The sequence below is a fragment of the Bos mutus genome, chromosome 15, assembly GCF_027580195.1.
Source record: "Bos mutus isolate GX-2022 chromosome 15, NWIPB_WYAK_1.1, whole genome shotgun sequence".
In the NCBI taxonomy this organism is placed as follows: domain Eukaryota; kingdom Metazoa; phylum Chordata; class Mammalia; order Artiodactyla; family Bovidae; genus Bos; species Bos mutus.
In genome coordinates this window covers 40,788,610-40,805,233 of record NC_091631.1, presented here as the reverse complement: position 1 = coordinate 40,805,233, position 16,624 = coordinate 40,788,610, and the positions used below count along the sequence as shown (strand labels likewise).

Here is a 16,624-nt window from a genome sequence, read left to right as displayed (position 1 = left end):
TTGTTGTTTATCCATTCTGCATATGAGAGTTTGCATCTGCTAGTCCCAAACTTTCATTTCAAACCCCCCCCACCCTTTGGCAACCACCAGTCTGTTCTCTATGTCTGTGAGTTTGTTTCATAGGTAAGTTCATTTCTGTCATACTTTAGATTCCACATATAAGTGATATCATACGGTATTCGTCTTTCTCTTTCTGACTTACTCCACTTAATATGATAATCTCTAGGTCCATCCATGTAGCTGCAAAAGGCATTATTTCATTCTTTTTTTATGGTTGAATAACATTCCATTGTATGTATATATACCCACCTTCTTTATTCATCCGTCAATGAACATTTAGGTTGTTTCCATGTCTTGGCTATTATAAATAGTGCTGCTATGGACACAGGGTTGCATATATCTCTTTGGATTATAGTTTTGTGCAGATATATGCACCCAGGAGTGGAACTGCTACACCATATGGCAAATCTATTTTTAGTTTTTTGAGGAACCTGCATACTGTTCTACAAAGAAATTAGCTGCACCAATTTACATTCCCACCAACAGAGTAGAAGGGTTCCCTTTATTCCCACACCCTCAGAAAAATTCCCTAAATTTGCTATACTAAGTAATAACATGAAATATCACATCATGAAAATTATATATGAAAAAGTCAGAAATATAGAAATTGTTTCAATAGGAAAATTATAAATTTTATGCTTACATTTCATGGAACACTATATTTTCAAAGAGAAACCACAAGAAAGTTTTTTTTAAAAAATAAAAATAGTTTTGAGTTACATTTTCAATATTTAAGAAGAAAAAAACATCAACCATTCTTTTAAAAGGCCAGAATATGTCACAGATAGAATCTGGTCCACTTAACTGTAAAGTAGTGCTTTGATGCATATCACATTTGCAAAATAGTCGGAATGGGGAGGGTGCTGTTTTGGAAAAGGTATACAGAGAATATCCTATTACAGGTTTCTGAGGACAGGACAACAAGTTCTGGGTCACTAGGAACAAGAAATAATTTATGAGAAAAAACTCTTGGGTCTTATTTTTTCTCTTAATTTAATAGTATCTGAGAACCTATGGAAACAGAAGAAAAAATTTTTTTCAATGAAATAATCGGGTTGGGGTCTTACAATCATGAGTTTATCTTTTTCTTTCCTTATCTCAACTGAAGGAGGAAAATCTGTTTGAACAGATATCCAGCAAAAAAGACATTTCACAGAGAGGATACTGTCCACTAGACTGTAAGGCAATGTGCTATCTACTTTCCCATTTGCAAAACAATCGTGGTAGGGAGAGTAATGTTTTGGAAGCAAGACACAAAGGATATTTTGTTACAGGCTCCTGAGGATGGTGACAGAATTTCTGGGTCACTGAAAATAAGGAATAACTTTACAAAGGAAAAGTTCTGTGCTCTGTCTGCTCACCTCTTACCATTCATCTGCAACTGAGAGCCCAAACCTGAAGGCATTTTGTGCCCACATAAATAACTCTTAATATCCCTGCCAGGCTAGTATCCTCACTCTTGTTTTACCATTGAGATCCTGACATGTTAGATCTGAAAGCATTCAGTAGTGCTAAACAAAAATAAAAGTTCTCACTAGGTTTTGGTTATATGAATTCTTAAATGCATTTTATGTAACACTGGCTTTTGGTGGGGCGAGCAAAATGAACAAATCTTTGTAATAATGGTCCATCATAAATGCAGACACAGAAATCATTTCAATAAAGGAGAAACCTCAACTTGAACAGCTAATAAATTTTCTTATTCACCTGTCTTCTATATTGGGTTGTTCAAAATCTGTGTTGATAACACCTCTAAGACATAGACCAGGGACTCATCCTTGGAATGACTGACACTGGTTGAGTTATTAAAAATGCAGACTGTTCGACCTCATCCTTAGACACTCTCCAACGTCTAAACTGAGTCCTGGGAAACTACATTTTCATTAAATTACCCAGGCCATTGTGATCTCTCCCTCACCACTCTCCTATGTCTGATAAAATACTACCTACATCACTGATTACAAAAATACTACCTACATTACTGATTTCATCACCAATGCTGCTGATTTTTCTTTTTAACTTAGTGAAGATATAGAAACAGATGTCGAGGGGCCAATTAATCGACCAAGGCAGGGGACCCAGACATCTGTCATTTAAATCACATCCTGCTGCTGCTAATTCGCTTCAGTCATGTCCGACTCTATGCGACTCCATAGACGGCAGCCCACCAGGCTCCGCCGTCCCCGGGATTCTCCAGGCAAGAACACTGGGATGGGTTGCCATTTCCTTCTCCAATGCACGAAAGTGAAAAGTGAAAGTGAAGTCGCTCAGTTCTGTCCGACTCTGAGTGAACCCATGGACTGCAGCCTACCAGGCTCCTCCGTCCATGGGGTTTTCCAGGCAGAAGTACTGGAGTGGGGTGCCACTGCCTTCTCCAAATCACATCCTATTTTCTGCCCTAATTTTAAAGATTTCTTTCCTTCTACTAACCCTGGGGTTTTTCATTTCTTCCTTTTCTAGTTGCTTTAGGTGTAGAGTTAGTTTATTTATTTGACGTTTTTCTTATTTCTTGAGGTATGCCTGTATTGCTATGAACCTTCCCCTTAGCACTGCTTTTACAGTTTCCCACAGGTTTTGGGTTGTTCTGTTTTCATATTCATTTGTTTCTATGCATATTTTGATTTCCTTTTTGATTTCTTTTGTGATTTGTTGGTAACAAAAGAGACCACAGCAAAAATTAATAAGCCAAAAGCTGGTTCTTTGAGAAGATAAATAAAATTGACAAACCATTAACCAGGCTCATCAAGAAACAAAGGGAGAAAAATCAAATCAATATAATTAGAAATGAAAATGGAGATAACAACAGACATTATAGAAATACAAAGGATCACAAGAGACTACTATCAGCAAATATATGCCAATAAAGTGGACAACTTGGAAGAAATGGACAAATTCTTAGAAAGGTACAACTTTCCAAAACTGAAACAGGAAGAAATAGAAAATCTTAACAGAACCATCACAAGCATGGAAATGGAAACTCTAATCAGAAATCTTCCAACAAACAAAAGCCAAGGACCAGACGGCTTCACAGCTGAATTCTACCAAAAATTTAGAGAAGAGCTAACACCTATCCTACTCAAACTCTTCCAGAAAACTGCAGAGGAAGGTAAACTTCCAAACTCATTTTATGAGGCCACCATCACCCTAATACCAAAACCTGACAAAGATGACACAAAAAGAAAACTACAGGCCAATATCACTGATGAACATAGATGCAAAAATCCTTAACAAAATTCTAGCAAACAATATCCAACAACATATTAAAAAGATCATGCATCATGACCAAGTGGGCTTTATCCCAGGGATGCAAGGATTCTTCAATATCTGCAAATCAATCAATGTAATACACCACATTAACAAATTGAAAAATAAAAACCATATGATTATCTCAATAGATGCAGAGAAAGCCTGTGACAAAATTCAGCATCCATTTATGATAAAAACCCTCCAGAAAGCAGGAATAGAAGGAACATACCTCAACATAATAAAAGCCATACATGATAAACCCACAGCAAACATTATCCTCAATGGTGAAAAATTGAAAGCATTTCCCCTAAAGTCAGGAACAAGACAAGGGTGCCCACTCTCACCACTATTTTCAACATAGTTTTGGAAGTTTTGGCCACAGCAATCAGAGCAGAAAAAGAAATAAAAGGAACCCAAATTGGAAAAGAAGAAGTAAAACTCCCACTGTTTGCAGATGACATGATTCTCTACCCAGAAAACCCTAAAGACTCCACCAGAAAAGTACTAGAGCTAATTAATGAATATAGTAAAGTTGCAGAATATAAAATCAACACACAGAAATCCCTTGCATTCCTATACACTAATAATGAGAAAATAGAAAGAGAAATTAAGGAAACAATTCCATTCACCATTGCAACGAAAAAGAATAAAATACTTAGGAATATATCTACCTAAAGAAACTAAAGACCTATATATAGAAAACTATAAAACACTGGTGAAAGAAATCAAAGAGGACACTAATAGATGGCGAAATATACCATGTTCATGGATTGGAAGAATCAATATAGTGAAAATGAGTATACTACCCAAAGCAATTTATAGATTCAATGCAATCCCTATCAAGCTACCAACAGTATTTTTCACAGAGCTAGAACAAATAATTTCACAATTTGTATGGAAAGACAAAAAACCTTGATAGCCAAAGCTATCTTGAGAAAGAATGAAACTGGAAGAATCAACCTGCCTGACTTCAGGCTCTACTACAAAGCCACAGTCATCAAGACAGTATGGTACTGGCACAAAGACAGAAATATAGACCAATGGAACAAAATACAAAGCCCAGAGATAAATCCATGCACCTATGGACACCTCATCTTTGACAAAGGAGGCAAGAATATACAATGGAGAAAAGACAATCTCTTTAACAAGTGGTGCTGGAAAAACTGGTCAACCACTTGTAAAAGAATGAAACTAGAACACTTTCTAACACCATACACAAAAATAAACTCAAATGGATTAAAGATCTAAACCTAAGACCAGAAACTATAAAACTCCTAGAGGAGAACATAGGCAAAACACTCTCTGACATAAATCACAGCAGGATCCTCTATGACCCACCATCAAGAATATTGGAAATAAAAGCAAAAATAAACAAATGGGACCTAATTAAAATTTAAAGCTTCTGCACAACAAAGGTGGAGAAGGCGATGGCACCCCACTCTGGTACTCTTGCCTGGAAAATCCCATGGATGGAGGAGCCTGGTGGGCTGCAGTCCATGGGGTCACGAAGAGTCGGACACGACTGAGCGACTTCACTTTCACTTTTCACTTTCATGCATTGGAGAAGGAAATGGCAACCCACTCCAGTGCTCTTGCCTGGAGAATCCCAGGGACGGGGGAGCCTGGTGGGCTGCCATCTATGGGGTCGCACAGAGTCAGACACGACTGAAGTGACTTAGCAGTAACAGCAGCAGCACAACAAAGGAAACTATGAGCAAGGTGAAAAGGCAGCCTTCAGAATGGGAGAAAATAATAGCAAATGAAGCAACTGACAAATAATTAATCTCAAAAATATACAGGCAGCTCCTGCAGCTCAATTCCAGAAAAGTAAACGACCCAATCAAAAAATGGGCCAAAGAACTAAACAGACAATTCTCCAAAGAAGACATACAAATGGCTAACAAACACATGAAAAGATGCTCAACATCACTCATTATCAGAGAAATGCACATCAAAACCACTATGAGGTACCATTTCACACCAGTCAGAATGGCTGCTATCCAAAAGTTTACAAGCAACAAATGCTGGGGAGGGTGTGGAGAAAAGGGAACCCTCTTACACTGTTGGTGGGAATGCAAACTAGTACAGCTACTATGGAGAACAATGTGGAGATTCCTTAAAAAACTGGAAACAGAACTGCCATAGGACCTAGCAATCCCACTGCTGTGCATACACACCGAGGAAACCAAAATTGAAAGAGACAGATGTACCCCAATGTTCATCGCAGCACTGTTTATAATAGCCAGGACATGGAAGCAACCTAGATGTCCATCAGCAGATGAATGAATAAGAAAGCTATGGTACATACACACAATGGAGTATTACTCAGCCATTAAAAAGAAAACATTTGAATCAGTTCTAATGAGGTGGATGAAACTGGAGCCTATTATACAGAGTGAAGTAAGCCAGAAAGAAAAACACCAATACAGTATAATAACGCATATATATGGAATTTAGAAAGATGGTAATGATAACCCTGAATTCGAGACAGCAAAAGAGACATATGTATAGAACAGTCGTTTGGATTCTGTGGGAGAGGGCGAGGGTGGGATGATTTGGGAGAATGGCACTGAAACATAATATTATTATATGTGAAACGAATCACCAGTCCAGGTTCGATATATGAGACAGGGTACTCGGGGCTAGTGCACTGGGATGAATGACCCAGAGGGATGGGATGGGGAGGGAAGTGGGACAGAGGTTCAGGATGGGGAACACATGTACACCTGTGGCATATTCAAGTCAATGTATGGCAAAACCAATTCAATACTGTAAAGTAATTAGCCTCCAATTAAAGTAAATAAATTTATATTAAAAAAATAAAATAAGTCACATCCTAGGTTCTTCCTAAAAATGAGGATTCCCGGTTATTATCTCAAAACTACAGGATTTGAATTTGGCAAACACAGTCCAAGATTCTGCATTTTTAACACATTCTCCAGTAATTCTTAAGCTGCATAACACACTCTAAAGTTTGAGTATCAATGCCCTTAAACTCAACAGTTTCTTAATGTTTTCTAATTATGGATCTTTACTTCCACTCCTTTCGGAACACCTACTCTCATATTCCTACCCTGGGCCTTCTTACCCCAAACTGTTCCATCTCTAAAACCTCATACTGTCAATTTTCCCCACACCACATTATCTGTCCTTCCATTTCTGCACTTAATCCTGTTTTACATTCTCATCATGGTCTCTAGTCTCTTGATACTTCTTTACTCCCAACTCCATTGGCCCTGCCTACCCTCACTTTCCTTAATACTTAAGGGATGCCAGACTATGATCAACTATTTAAGTAACTCCCTTTTTTATCCTCAATATCACTCTCTCCTTTTGTCAGTATTTCTTTATAATTCCTAATCTTGATTCCATTTCTCCCCACTTCAAGATTTATAGACCACCATATGTGAAAAATAAATGAGCTCTGCTACCTCTCAATTAGCATAGCACTTTAACATATGCTCTTCAGTAACTCCACATTTTCTATTTTATGCTTATTTAAGCATATTCTATTAGCCTGTATGGACTTTGCAAATAGGATTTGTGCGCAATTTATTCTGATTTATCCAAAAATATAGTTTGGGGAGTAAAATCTAGATTTTTTTGCCCTGGAAGTAAAGGCTTTGAACCATTTTTTTTTTTGTGAGCTAACATAAAAAGTGGCTATAAAGAATAGTTGCTCTGAAGCAACAAAGGTTTACTGTATAGCACAGGGAACCACATACAGTCAATATCTTGTAACAATCTATAATGGAAAATAATCTTAAAAATAATATATGTGTATATGAATAACTGAATCACCTTGCTGTGCACTTGAAACATGGTAAGGCAACTAGATTTCAATAAAATATATATTAAGAAAAAAAAATACATAAAAATGCTAACCATTAAAAAAAAGAATAACTGCTCTGTAAAAAGTAGTTATGTCAACCTACAGTATTTTAGAATGTTGTAATATCACCACTTAGACGTCAATATCCATTAAAACTGCTTCATAGAAAACAGTAATTTCAATGTAACAACTGGGATTAGGTGAATAAACATACATGCCTTGGCAAGGAAGGAAAGAACAATAAATGTTCATCAATCTCTAGTGAAAGAACAAATAATAATAATAAATTTTCCCTTTTGTTAATGGTAATGTTGCTTATCCTAAGGGGAAGACAAAGAGGAAAGAAAATGTTTGCCCCAAAAGTATTACACTTGGGTCCTTTTCATAAGGCTATTTAGATGAGTTTCACCTGAATGAATTTTGCCTGTTTGCAAAACAATATCCCTTTTGAAAACATCTAGTTTTCCCTTTGAGGATTATACCACAATTATCAAGTATGAATATACCTTTTTCCTCAAAACACTTTCCTAATGTTATGTGAACTCTTTTTTGGTTATGAAAAACATGAAAGCTAGAATAAGGGAAAATACCCAATAGATTAGCTATTTCATAATAAAAACCCACCTATAATCACACTATCCAAATATAATACCTGGCCAATATTAAAAGATATGTATGTAAAACATGTATGTATACACACATATTTTATGAAAATGAGATTATACTAAGTTCTAATAAGATTCTTTTGTCACTTCTGAATCTTGAACACATAACTGCTGCATAAAAAGAACTAAAAAGTAAATAAGTAATTATCACCAGATCATAAAGGATAAAGCCAAGATTAGAACCAAGGTATGTAATTCCAAAGTTCATGCCTTTTCCACTACATAGTGCTATCTCAGCTTCCTCAAGTATAAAATGGATTTGCCCATTATATAAAGGTGGGTAATGTAAGCACGGAATGAAATAATGAGTGAGAAAACACCTTGAAACTATAAAACATTGTTACAGAAACATAAGGGACTATTAATCATTTCCCTCACCTGAAATATAAGCAGAACTCACTGTAATGTTTTGGTGCTGAACTGTCATGTCACACAGTGTCAATTAAGGTTTGCACTTCTACAGACAATATGGGGGATAATCTCAAAGTCCTTTATAATCAGAACTGAACTTAAAAACTTTTTAAGAAGCCCTTCAAGAAATCATGAAACCTAAAAAATATACACCATTCTAACCGATCTAAGACCATATAATTAGATTTATATTATAAAACTGTATATAACATCAAAAGTGCCCTGAATTAAGCATCATTATTTGAATTGCATATACGTGAGACTTTTTAAAACATAGTGACCATTTGGAAAGCTATATTTTTTCTTGAAACAGGTATCTTGAAGGAAGTCCAAACTGTTTTTAAAGTAAACCTATATCCAATGTACCCTATTTACAGTGATACCAACATTTTAAAACAAAAACAAGGTATGACTTCAATGTATAAGCCATTTTTTCTTTCTCTGCAAAACCTGAGCCCAACTACTTAATACTTAATATCAGATCAATATGTGTGAAGTAGAAAAATAAGGCTGCTGGAGAATACACTTCTGAAAGAATGGAGGGAAAAGGAAATAAACACTATTAGTTGTTAAGACTAATACTCCTACCCAAGGTAAAGTTCTTTCTTCTAATCCACACTTCCCATTTGCTTTCTCCCTGCCCCATATTTAAATTCACAGCAACTACTTCTAAGAAACATACACTAGCAATCCCATGTTTTTAACTGTTAAGAGAAGGAAAATTCTTTTAACATGCTGTAGGATACTGAAAGCTACAATAGAGAGCAAACATTTTCAAAACATTTTCAAAATGACTAACAAGTAGAATTCAAATTAGATCTTTTAACTATGCTGCAGTTCAAATATCATACAAATACCTTTACTTACCTCAAATTTTCATTAAATCTTACTGTAGCTGCACAGTGGAATATAATATTAGTAGAATCTATGATGATCTCTTTATCTTCTTCACTAAGAGCCAGTTTAGGTTGGGTGAGTTCACTGTTGATTGCTATAATTTTCTCCCTAAAATCTGGATTTTCATCTCTCAATCTGTCAAAAAGCTATCAAAGGAGAAAAACATTTTAGGGCAGTATTTTTCAACTTTCTAAAATCCATCATCACCATCTTCTCCCCCAAGGATCAGTATATTTTAGATTTCAACTATGCAAATCCTAAGGTTGCTTAAATTGCTATCATTCTGTATGGAAACTACTATCCCCATTTTACAGATGAGGAATCTGAGAAACAGAGAGGTCAAGTAACTCACCAAGGACACAGAGGTAGCAGTTTGCAAAGTTAAATTTTAACTGTTTATGCCTTTTTTCATCAGGCTGTATGATCCCTCAGCACAGACATAAGCAGTACATTTATCAGATCAATGTTTAAAATGATCAGATTTCTAAAATCCAAACCTTATCACTTTTTTTTTTTGGCTGTAGTCCTCTTTAGCAGATTAGAGTAAAATGCCATTAACTACACTCTACCTCAAATCTTAGAAAAATTTTAAAGTGGAAAAAAAAGAAGTATATTAAAGGAAAAAAAGTTTTTAAGGAAATATTAAGATCAGAAGCTGGAAAAACCTGTGAAATATCATATATATAGGATTCTAATTTGAAAATAGAAAATTCAATATTCCTTAGATATATTCAAAGGAATAAATTTAACTAGAGAATCAGTCAGATCCCAAGATGGTTACAGTACAAACATACATTCAACTGTGAGTCAAATTTAATTTTTTACCCCAGATTTTATAGATGAGACCTCCAGATCATTGTTCTATTACACCCTGACTCTCCAATCCATTTAAAATCCATACTTGTAGTTTAAGCAGAGAGTCTTAAATCTGGGGCAAAAAAAAAGTCTATAAAACACACAAGGCACTCACTTTTACCTTCCTATATGATTTTTAGTAAGTAATAGTCTTCTCCACCTTTAGCTAATGACTTCAATATTACTGTTCTTATAGTAATTAATAAAATACTTACTAAGCGTTTCAGATAAAATGAGTACTTTCCATACACTGAGAAAACAAGAAAATGACCTTTGTCTCAAGTTATTTAGAATCTTATAGGAAAAATTAAACAAGGAAACAGTTAAAATATAGTGTTATAAGTAATAAAACAGGGCTAACACAACGGTGTTATGAGTCTGTACGGGAGCAACAACTTGTCCTGATGGGGAAGGACTTGAGATTATAAAGTAGAAGAACAGTGTTTCGGGCAGAGAAAGTGTTACATATAACCACATAAGAGTAATAGAGCGTTTATGTTTGGGAAATTAAAAATGACTCAGTAAGACTTGGCCAATGACAGGAGAAGGAATAAAGAATACAAACTCCATGTAGACAGGGACCACATCTATTGTGCTCAGCACACAGGCCCCAGATAACAGAGTGCTGATAAACATTTGTTATGTGAATAAACTCATTAGGTGGAAAACACTGGAAGAATACCTATGGAGAGGAGTTCAGTTTTGTTCATGTTGACTGTAAAGTGTCAATGAGACTCCACAGAAGATCAATGCCATAGAGGTAACTGGCTCTGTGGGTCCTGAGTTCAGGGAAGAGAGAATCAGATTACTGATTCTATAAACCACACATGTAGCCCTAGGAGAATATCCCTCAGTAGCAACAGTGATGAGCACCCAAGGTCCAGACTACATGAAGCTTTTTCCAAATCTATTTTAAAATACAATCGTTCATCTCACATACAACAGAAGGTGCTGAGTAATCACCTAACTGGACCTAGTAAGAAGAGATCTAGGCCTGGGACAAATTCTGAAGAATATTTAAGGGGCTAGCAGAGAAAAAGGAGCCTGAGATATAACCAGAAAAGTACTTTTAACACATTGAATTCACTTTTTCATTCTCCCAGACTGCCAATGACCTTTAATTCCTCTTCATATTAGATATCTCCACTACCACCAAGAATTGATCATGCTGCTTCACAAGTTACATCTCAAACTTGATGCTCCTCCCTTCTCTAGCCACCATGTTGTTATTCAAAGCCATTTTTTCCAATATTTTTAACCCACTGGTACCCCAATTAGTTCCTACTTTACTAAGTCCACGAATGCTCTCTTTAATGTACTTTCTTCTCTTTCCAGAATTTATTTCATGGTCAGCTATTTTAATTCAATCCTTGCCAGCAATGAGATTTATTTTCCACGGGACATTGCTGCATATCACTTCTCAAGCCAGGGCAATTTTAGCCCCCGGGGAACATTTGGTGATGTCTAAAAGACAATTTTGCCTTGTCACAACTGGGATGGTGAGGAAAGGGAGCTGCTGGCATTTAGTGGGCACAGGCCAAGAATGCTGACCACCCTACAATGCATAGGACAGCTCCCCACAATAAAGAATTAACTCTCCTAAAATGTGAAGAGTGCTGAAGTTGAGAAATTCTGCTAGAAGACAATGTCATACTACAGTAAATGCCCTACGCTTATGCTCTTTTATTCCTGTTTCAAAATCATAGTAGACTCTATTTAAATGTTTAACAACTTTAAGTGTACATATTAATTGCTGCTTGATATAAAAAGAACTCATTTTATTGATTTAGCAGCTATGCTATATATACGTGAGAATGAATGACCCTAGGAATAATCAGTAGGATGTGCCAGGGGGAATTAAAAAACATGATATAATATTTTAAGGCATAAAATAAAATGACATAATTTTATACAGTATTGTAGTCAAATATTTAAACAAATACTTGAGGACTGTATGATCCCTCAGCACAGACGTAAGCAGTATATATATGTTTAAAATGATCAGATTTCTAAAATCCAAACCTTATCACTTTTTTTTTTTTTTTTGATTGTATTGTAGTCCTCTTTAGCAGATTAGAGTAAAATAATGGCCATATGTTTAAACTAAAAAAGTTAAATGAAATTTCAGGCTTTGAGTAGAAAATAATCATTTCCTTTACAAATAAGGCTTACTGATGAGGAAAAATTTTAGAAGCATTACCCTGGAGACTCCAGAGAAGATGCCCAACTCTTTCACATTTTACTTAGGCCCTCAATTCCAACTAAGACATCAGCTTCAATAATTGCTCCTATCCAATCTCTCCTAACACCTCTACACTCTCTCTTCCTCAACCCACTTCTTAAAAACACTGTAGACTGTAGGTTCCATTAAAGGAACGACTCTTACTTATTCCTGAATTCAACCCTTTATATCAAGTCAAATGCCCAGCACTCAGCAGGCACAAAAAATGTTTTCTGAAAAATAAAAAGTGAGTAAGAATAAATAACCTCTCAATAGAGGAAAAAAGTGTGTTGGGAAACAATTATTAGTGGTTATACCAATTATAGGGGTTCCCTGGTGGCTCAATCAGTAAAGAGTCTACCTGCAGCACAGGAGACCTGGGTTCAATCCCCAGGTTGGGAGGATCCCCTGGAGACGGAAACAGCAACCCACTCCAGTATTCCTGCCTGGAGAATCCCATGGACAGAGGAGCCTGGCAGGCTACAGTCCATGGGGTCACAAGAGTCAGACATGACTTAGCGACTAAACCATCATACCAATTATAATTATTAACAATTATAAGTGGTTCATAATAAAACATGAGTAAACAAATGGCAGAGACGGCAACAAAACACACAAGCAGGCATTATTACATAAAATAGGCCTTGTGGTCTTAAAGCCCCCTTGATGCCTCCCTGTTCGAAAGTTTTAAGGGAATTTTTACTGCCAATCTTGGGTTCAAATTAATTTTGGATACCTGCAAAAGTCAGCTCTCTCCTTAAAGCATAAAGATTTTTGCCCCTATTGGTATATCCCTAAGAATGTGCCAGAAGGCTGTCCCTAAATGGTCTAAGCAACACTGCACCCTCTTAATCTGCAGCAGTTCTCAAAGTGTGTTAAGTTCCTAGGCGTCTCTCAGACTATTTTAGGTATTTCACAAAGTCAAAACTATTTTCATAACAAAACTAAAACATTATTTATTTTTCACTTTCGTTCTCTCACAAGTATAGAGAAGAATTTTCCAAAGCTACATTTGTGATGATATCATCACTCTTGATGGCTAATGGAATGTGTGCTTGTACATATATTTTCTTCCTTTAAAAATGTCTCTGGTTTAGAATCTACTATGATAAATGTCAGTAAGATATTTGAAACAAAACCTCACAAGAACAAAACCTTTTTGAAGTTCTCAATAATTTTTAAGAGTATAAAGGGGTATAGAGACCAAAAGTTTAAGAATCATTGCTTTAAATCATTGAAGAATCTTTCAACCTATTTGGAGGATATGAAAAAATACAGCGATGAGGTAATAATACTATCTGCTACACACTGCAGTCAATGTACATTATCAAATAATTTGCTCAAGAGTTAACAATTAAAAGTCACTTGGAAAAAAAGCTATAAATTATATCACGTTTTTTAAAAACATCCTTATACTAGGCTACCAAATAGTTTTAATTTTAAAATGACATTGAATACGGCTGAGTCAATCTCAGCTCTCACAAAAAAACTGAAAATGAACTTTGCACCTACCACACTTTAAGAAGGCAGATTCTTCAATCATAGCTATTATATAGCTAGGTTTTGTGGTGGTAAATACTTAAGTATTAACTCACATCTTTTTTATTGTCTGTACAGAATCTAGCCATGAAATTAAGACGCTTGCTCCCTGGAAGAAAAGCTATGACAAACCTAGACAGTGTGTTAAAAAATAGAGACATCATTTCACCCAAAAAATGTCCATATAGTCAAAGCTATGGTTTTTTCAATAGTTATGTATGGATGTGAGAGTTGGACCATAAAGAAGGCTGAGTGCCAAAGAACCAATGCTTTCAAATTGTGGTAATGGAGAAGACTCTTGAGAGTCCCTTGGACTGTAAGGAGATCAAACCAGTCAATCCTAAAGGAAATCAATCCTGAATATTCATTGGAAGGACACTGATGCTGAAGCTGAAGTTCCAATATCTGTCCGCTTGATGTGAAAAGCTGACCTTTGGAAAACACTATGCTGAGAAAGACTAAAGGCAAAAGGGGAAGGGGGCAGCAAAGGATGAGATGGTTAGATATCATCACCAACTCTATGGACGTGGATTTGAGCAAACTCCAAGAGATAGTGGAGAACAGAGCAGCCTGGTGTGCTCCAGTCCATGGGGTCACAAAGAGTTGGACACAACTCAGAGACTGAACACCACCTCTAATATAGAGTAGGACTCATATATCTTAATGAAAGGAAGGGCAAAGGGGAAGAACACAAGTGCCTGGGAGTCTGTGGCAACGGGGAGAATATTAGTAGAGTATAACTACCCTTGTGAGCTATATAGTCACTGAGTAGCCCTCAAAGAGCTAGATTTGTTTTTTAAAACTAATTCAGGGAAAAGAAGTTTTTCTAGTTGAAGTAAGGACTATTTAACGTTTTCATGTGGAGACAAACTTAATAAACACTGGGATAAAATTAAGTATTATTTTTATTCTTTAATGTCTTACTAATAGTTTCAAATAATTTATTTTTAAAAGGAAAAACTAGTATTAATTTACATCTTACTATTAAAACCCTGTGGATCTAGAACTACCTCTTAATGAATAAGAGGAAAATACAAACAAGAAAAACATGAATGCTTCACAAAAAAAAAAAAGTTTATCCTTCTGAATCAAAATTATATTTGAATGGAAATCATTTCCAAACAATATAACACCTTGGTAAAGAAAAAATTCTAAATATATCAATAATTTAACCTTTTCTTAATTTATCCTAAATCATTGTACTGAACATTGGTGATTATATTTTATTATAATGCTATAATTTTAAGAAAATTAAAAGTTGTATTTAAACACTTCCACACTTCTGTACAGGTCTTACTCTGTATGGTGTTATCTTTTCTTTTAATTGATCTTCTGTTATCATACTTTGGGCTTCCCTGATAGCTCAATTGGTAAAGAATCCGCATGCAATGCAACAACCCCACTTCAATTCCTGGATCAGAAAGATCCCCTGGAGAAGGGCTAGGCTACCCACTCTAGTATTCTTGGACTTCCTTGAGGCTCAGCTGGTAAAGAATCTGCCTGCAATGTGGGAAACCTGGGTTCGATCCCTGGGTTGGAAAGATCCCCTGAAGACGGAAAAGGCCACTCACTCCAGTATTCTGGCCTGGAGAATTCCATGGGCTGTATAGTTCATGGGATTGCCAAGAGTCGGACATGACTGAGCGGACATGACTGAGAGACTTTCCCTTTATCATACTTTATCTCTCCTAGGAGATAAGCTTCCCATTACTGCCCTAATCCATAAACTGACTCATTCCTGCTGTTGTTAACTCTGTTTTTCTCTGGTCTTCATCGACTTCTTTCTTGCTTTTGCCATCTTCTCTTTTAATTTTTGTGAAAAAGGTACCAAGCTTTTTGCCATCACCTTTGGGAAATTAAGCTATTTTCACTCAGCATGTACCAGCTACATTTACCAGTAAACTATCCAACTCTCAAGATTACTTTTCCCACTGAATCACAAAGCCTTCCATCATCTTTGCCTTACTTTCTTATCTACTGAGGAAATAATACTATAAAGTAGAAAGGAATTTATTGTCAAGTCATCTATGTTATATGCAGTATCTATTAGCTACACAACTTCTGAGACTCACTGTCCATATCTGCAAAATGGGATATATCAACATTTGTCCCTACCAGAGCATGAGCTCTAAGGTCCAATCATTAAAAGTTCACAAACACTGGCTCTAACACTAACTATATGACCTTGTAGAATGGGAGTAACACCAACACTTACCTTAAAGAGTTGCTGTAATAATTAAATACATATACAAAGTGTTTTGCACATAGTGCCTGGCACAAGGTAAGCACTCAATAAAGGTCAGCCACTATTAACTATGGATTTCTACTGAAAGATCAAACCAGAATGGAATATAAATTATTTCTAATAAATTATTTATGTATCAACTCTAAGAGAGCTGTTAATCTAGAATTAATCATCATATCTTTTGATACTTCTTAGCAATTCTGCTTCAGAGTAACTCAGATGTTTCTGGTTTTGGTCTTTTTTTTTTTTTTTTTAATATAAGTCACAGCTGCCCTAGAAGGTTAAAAGGTACCAAATACCTACCTAGTAACTAAAAAATTACATAGCTACTATACCAAAGTTATTAACAACAAATGTCAGATAAATCCATTCATTTTGAGAAAATTCAAAAGCTTATGACCATGAAATAATTTTACTCCAGCTCATCTCCATTTTTTCCTCAGCAATGTTTTTCTAAAGGTTTAAATGTATGACATAGTCTGTATTCTATATGACCCTTCTGTCATGTTATTAGTCAAATAGGAGTATGTGATTTTGCCACTTCCTAATGCTTTCGTGGGGAGCAATTAGTGCTTACAAAATTTTAACTCTTGTCAAAGTATTGTGTCTCACAGCACAGTAAGAATTAGAAAGTAACTTTTAAGTATTATTAT

At 35.7% G+C, this 16,624-nt stretch overlaps 1 protein-coding gene across 4 annotated transcripts in view; it reads right to left on the bottom strand.

The window, feature by feature from the left end:
* Positions 1-16,624, bottom strand: part of FAR1 (fatty acyl-CoA reductase 1) — a 77,765-nt gene that overhangs the window by 25,824 nt on the left and 35,317 nt on the right. For all 4 annotated transcript variants that reach the window (XM_005905358.3, XM_070383982.1, XM_070383980.1 and 1 more), the window contains one exon: positions 9,082-9,257. In XM_005905358.3, coding sequence (XP_005905420.1) covers positions 9,082-9,257 — 176 coding nt within the window. The remainder of the gene's footprint in view (positions 1-9,081; positions 9,258-16,624) is intronic.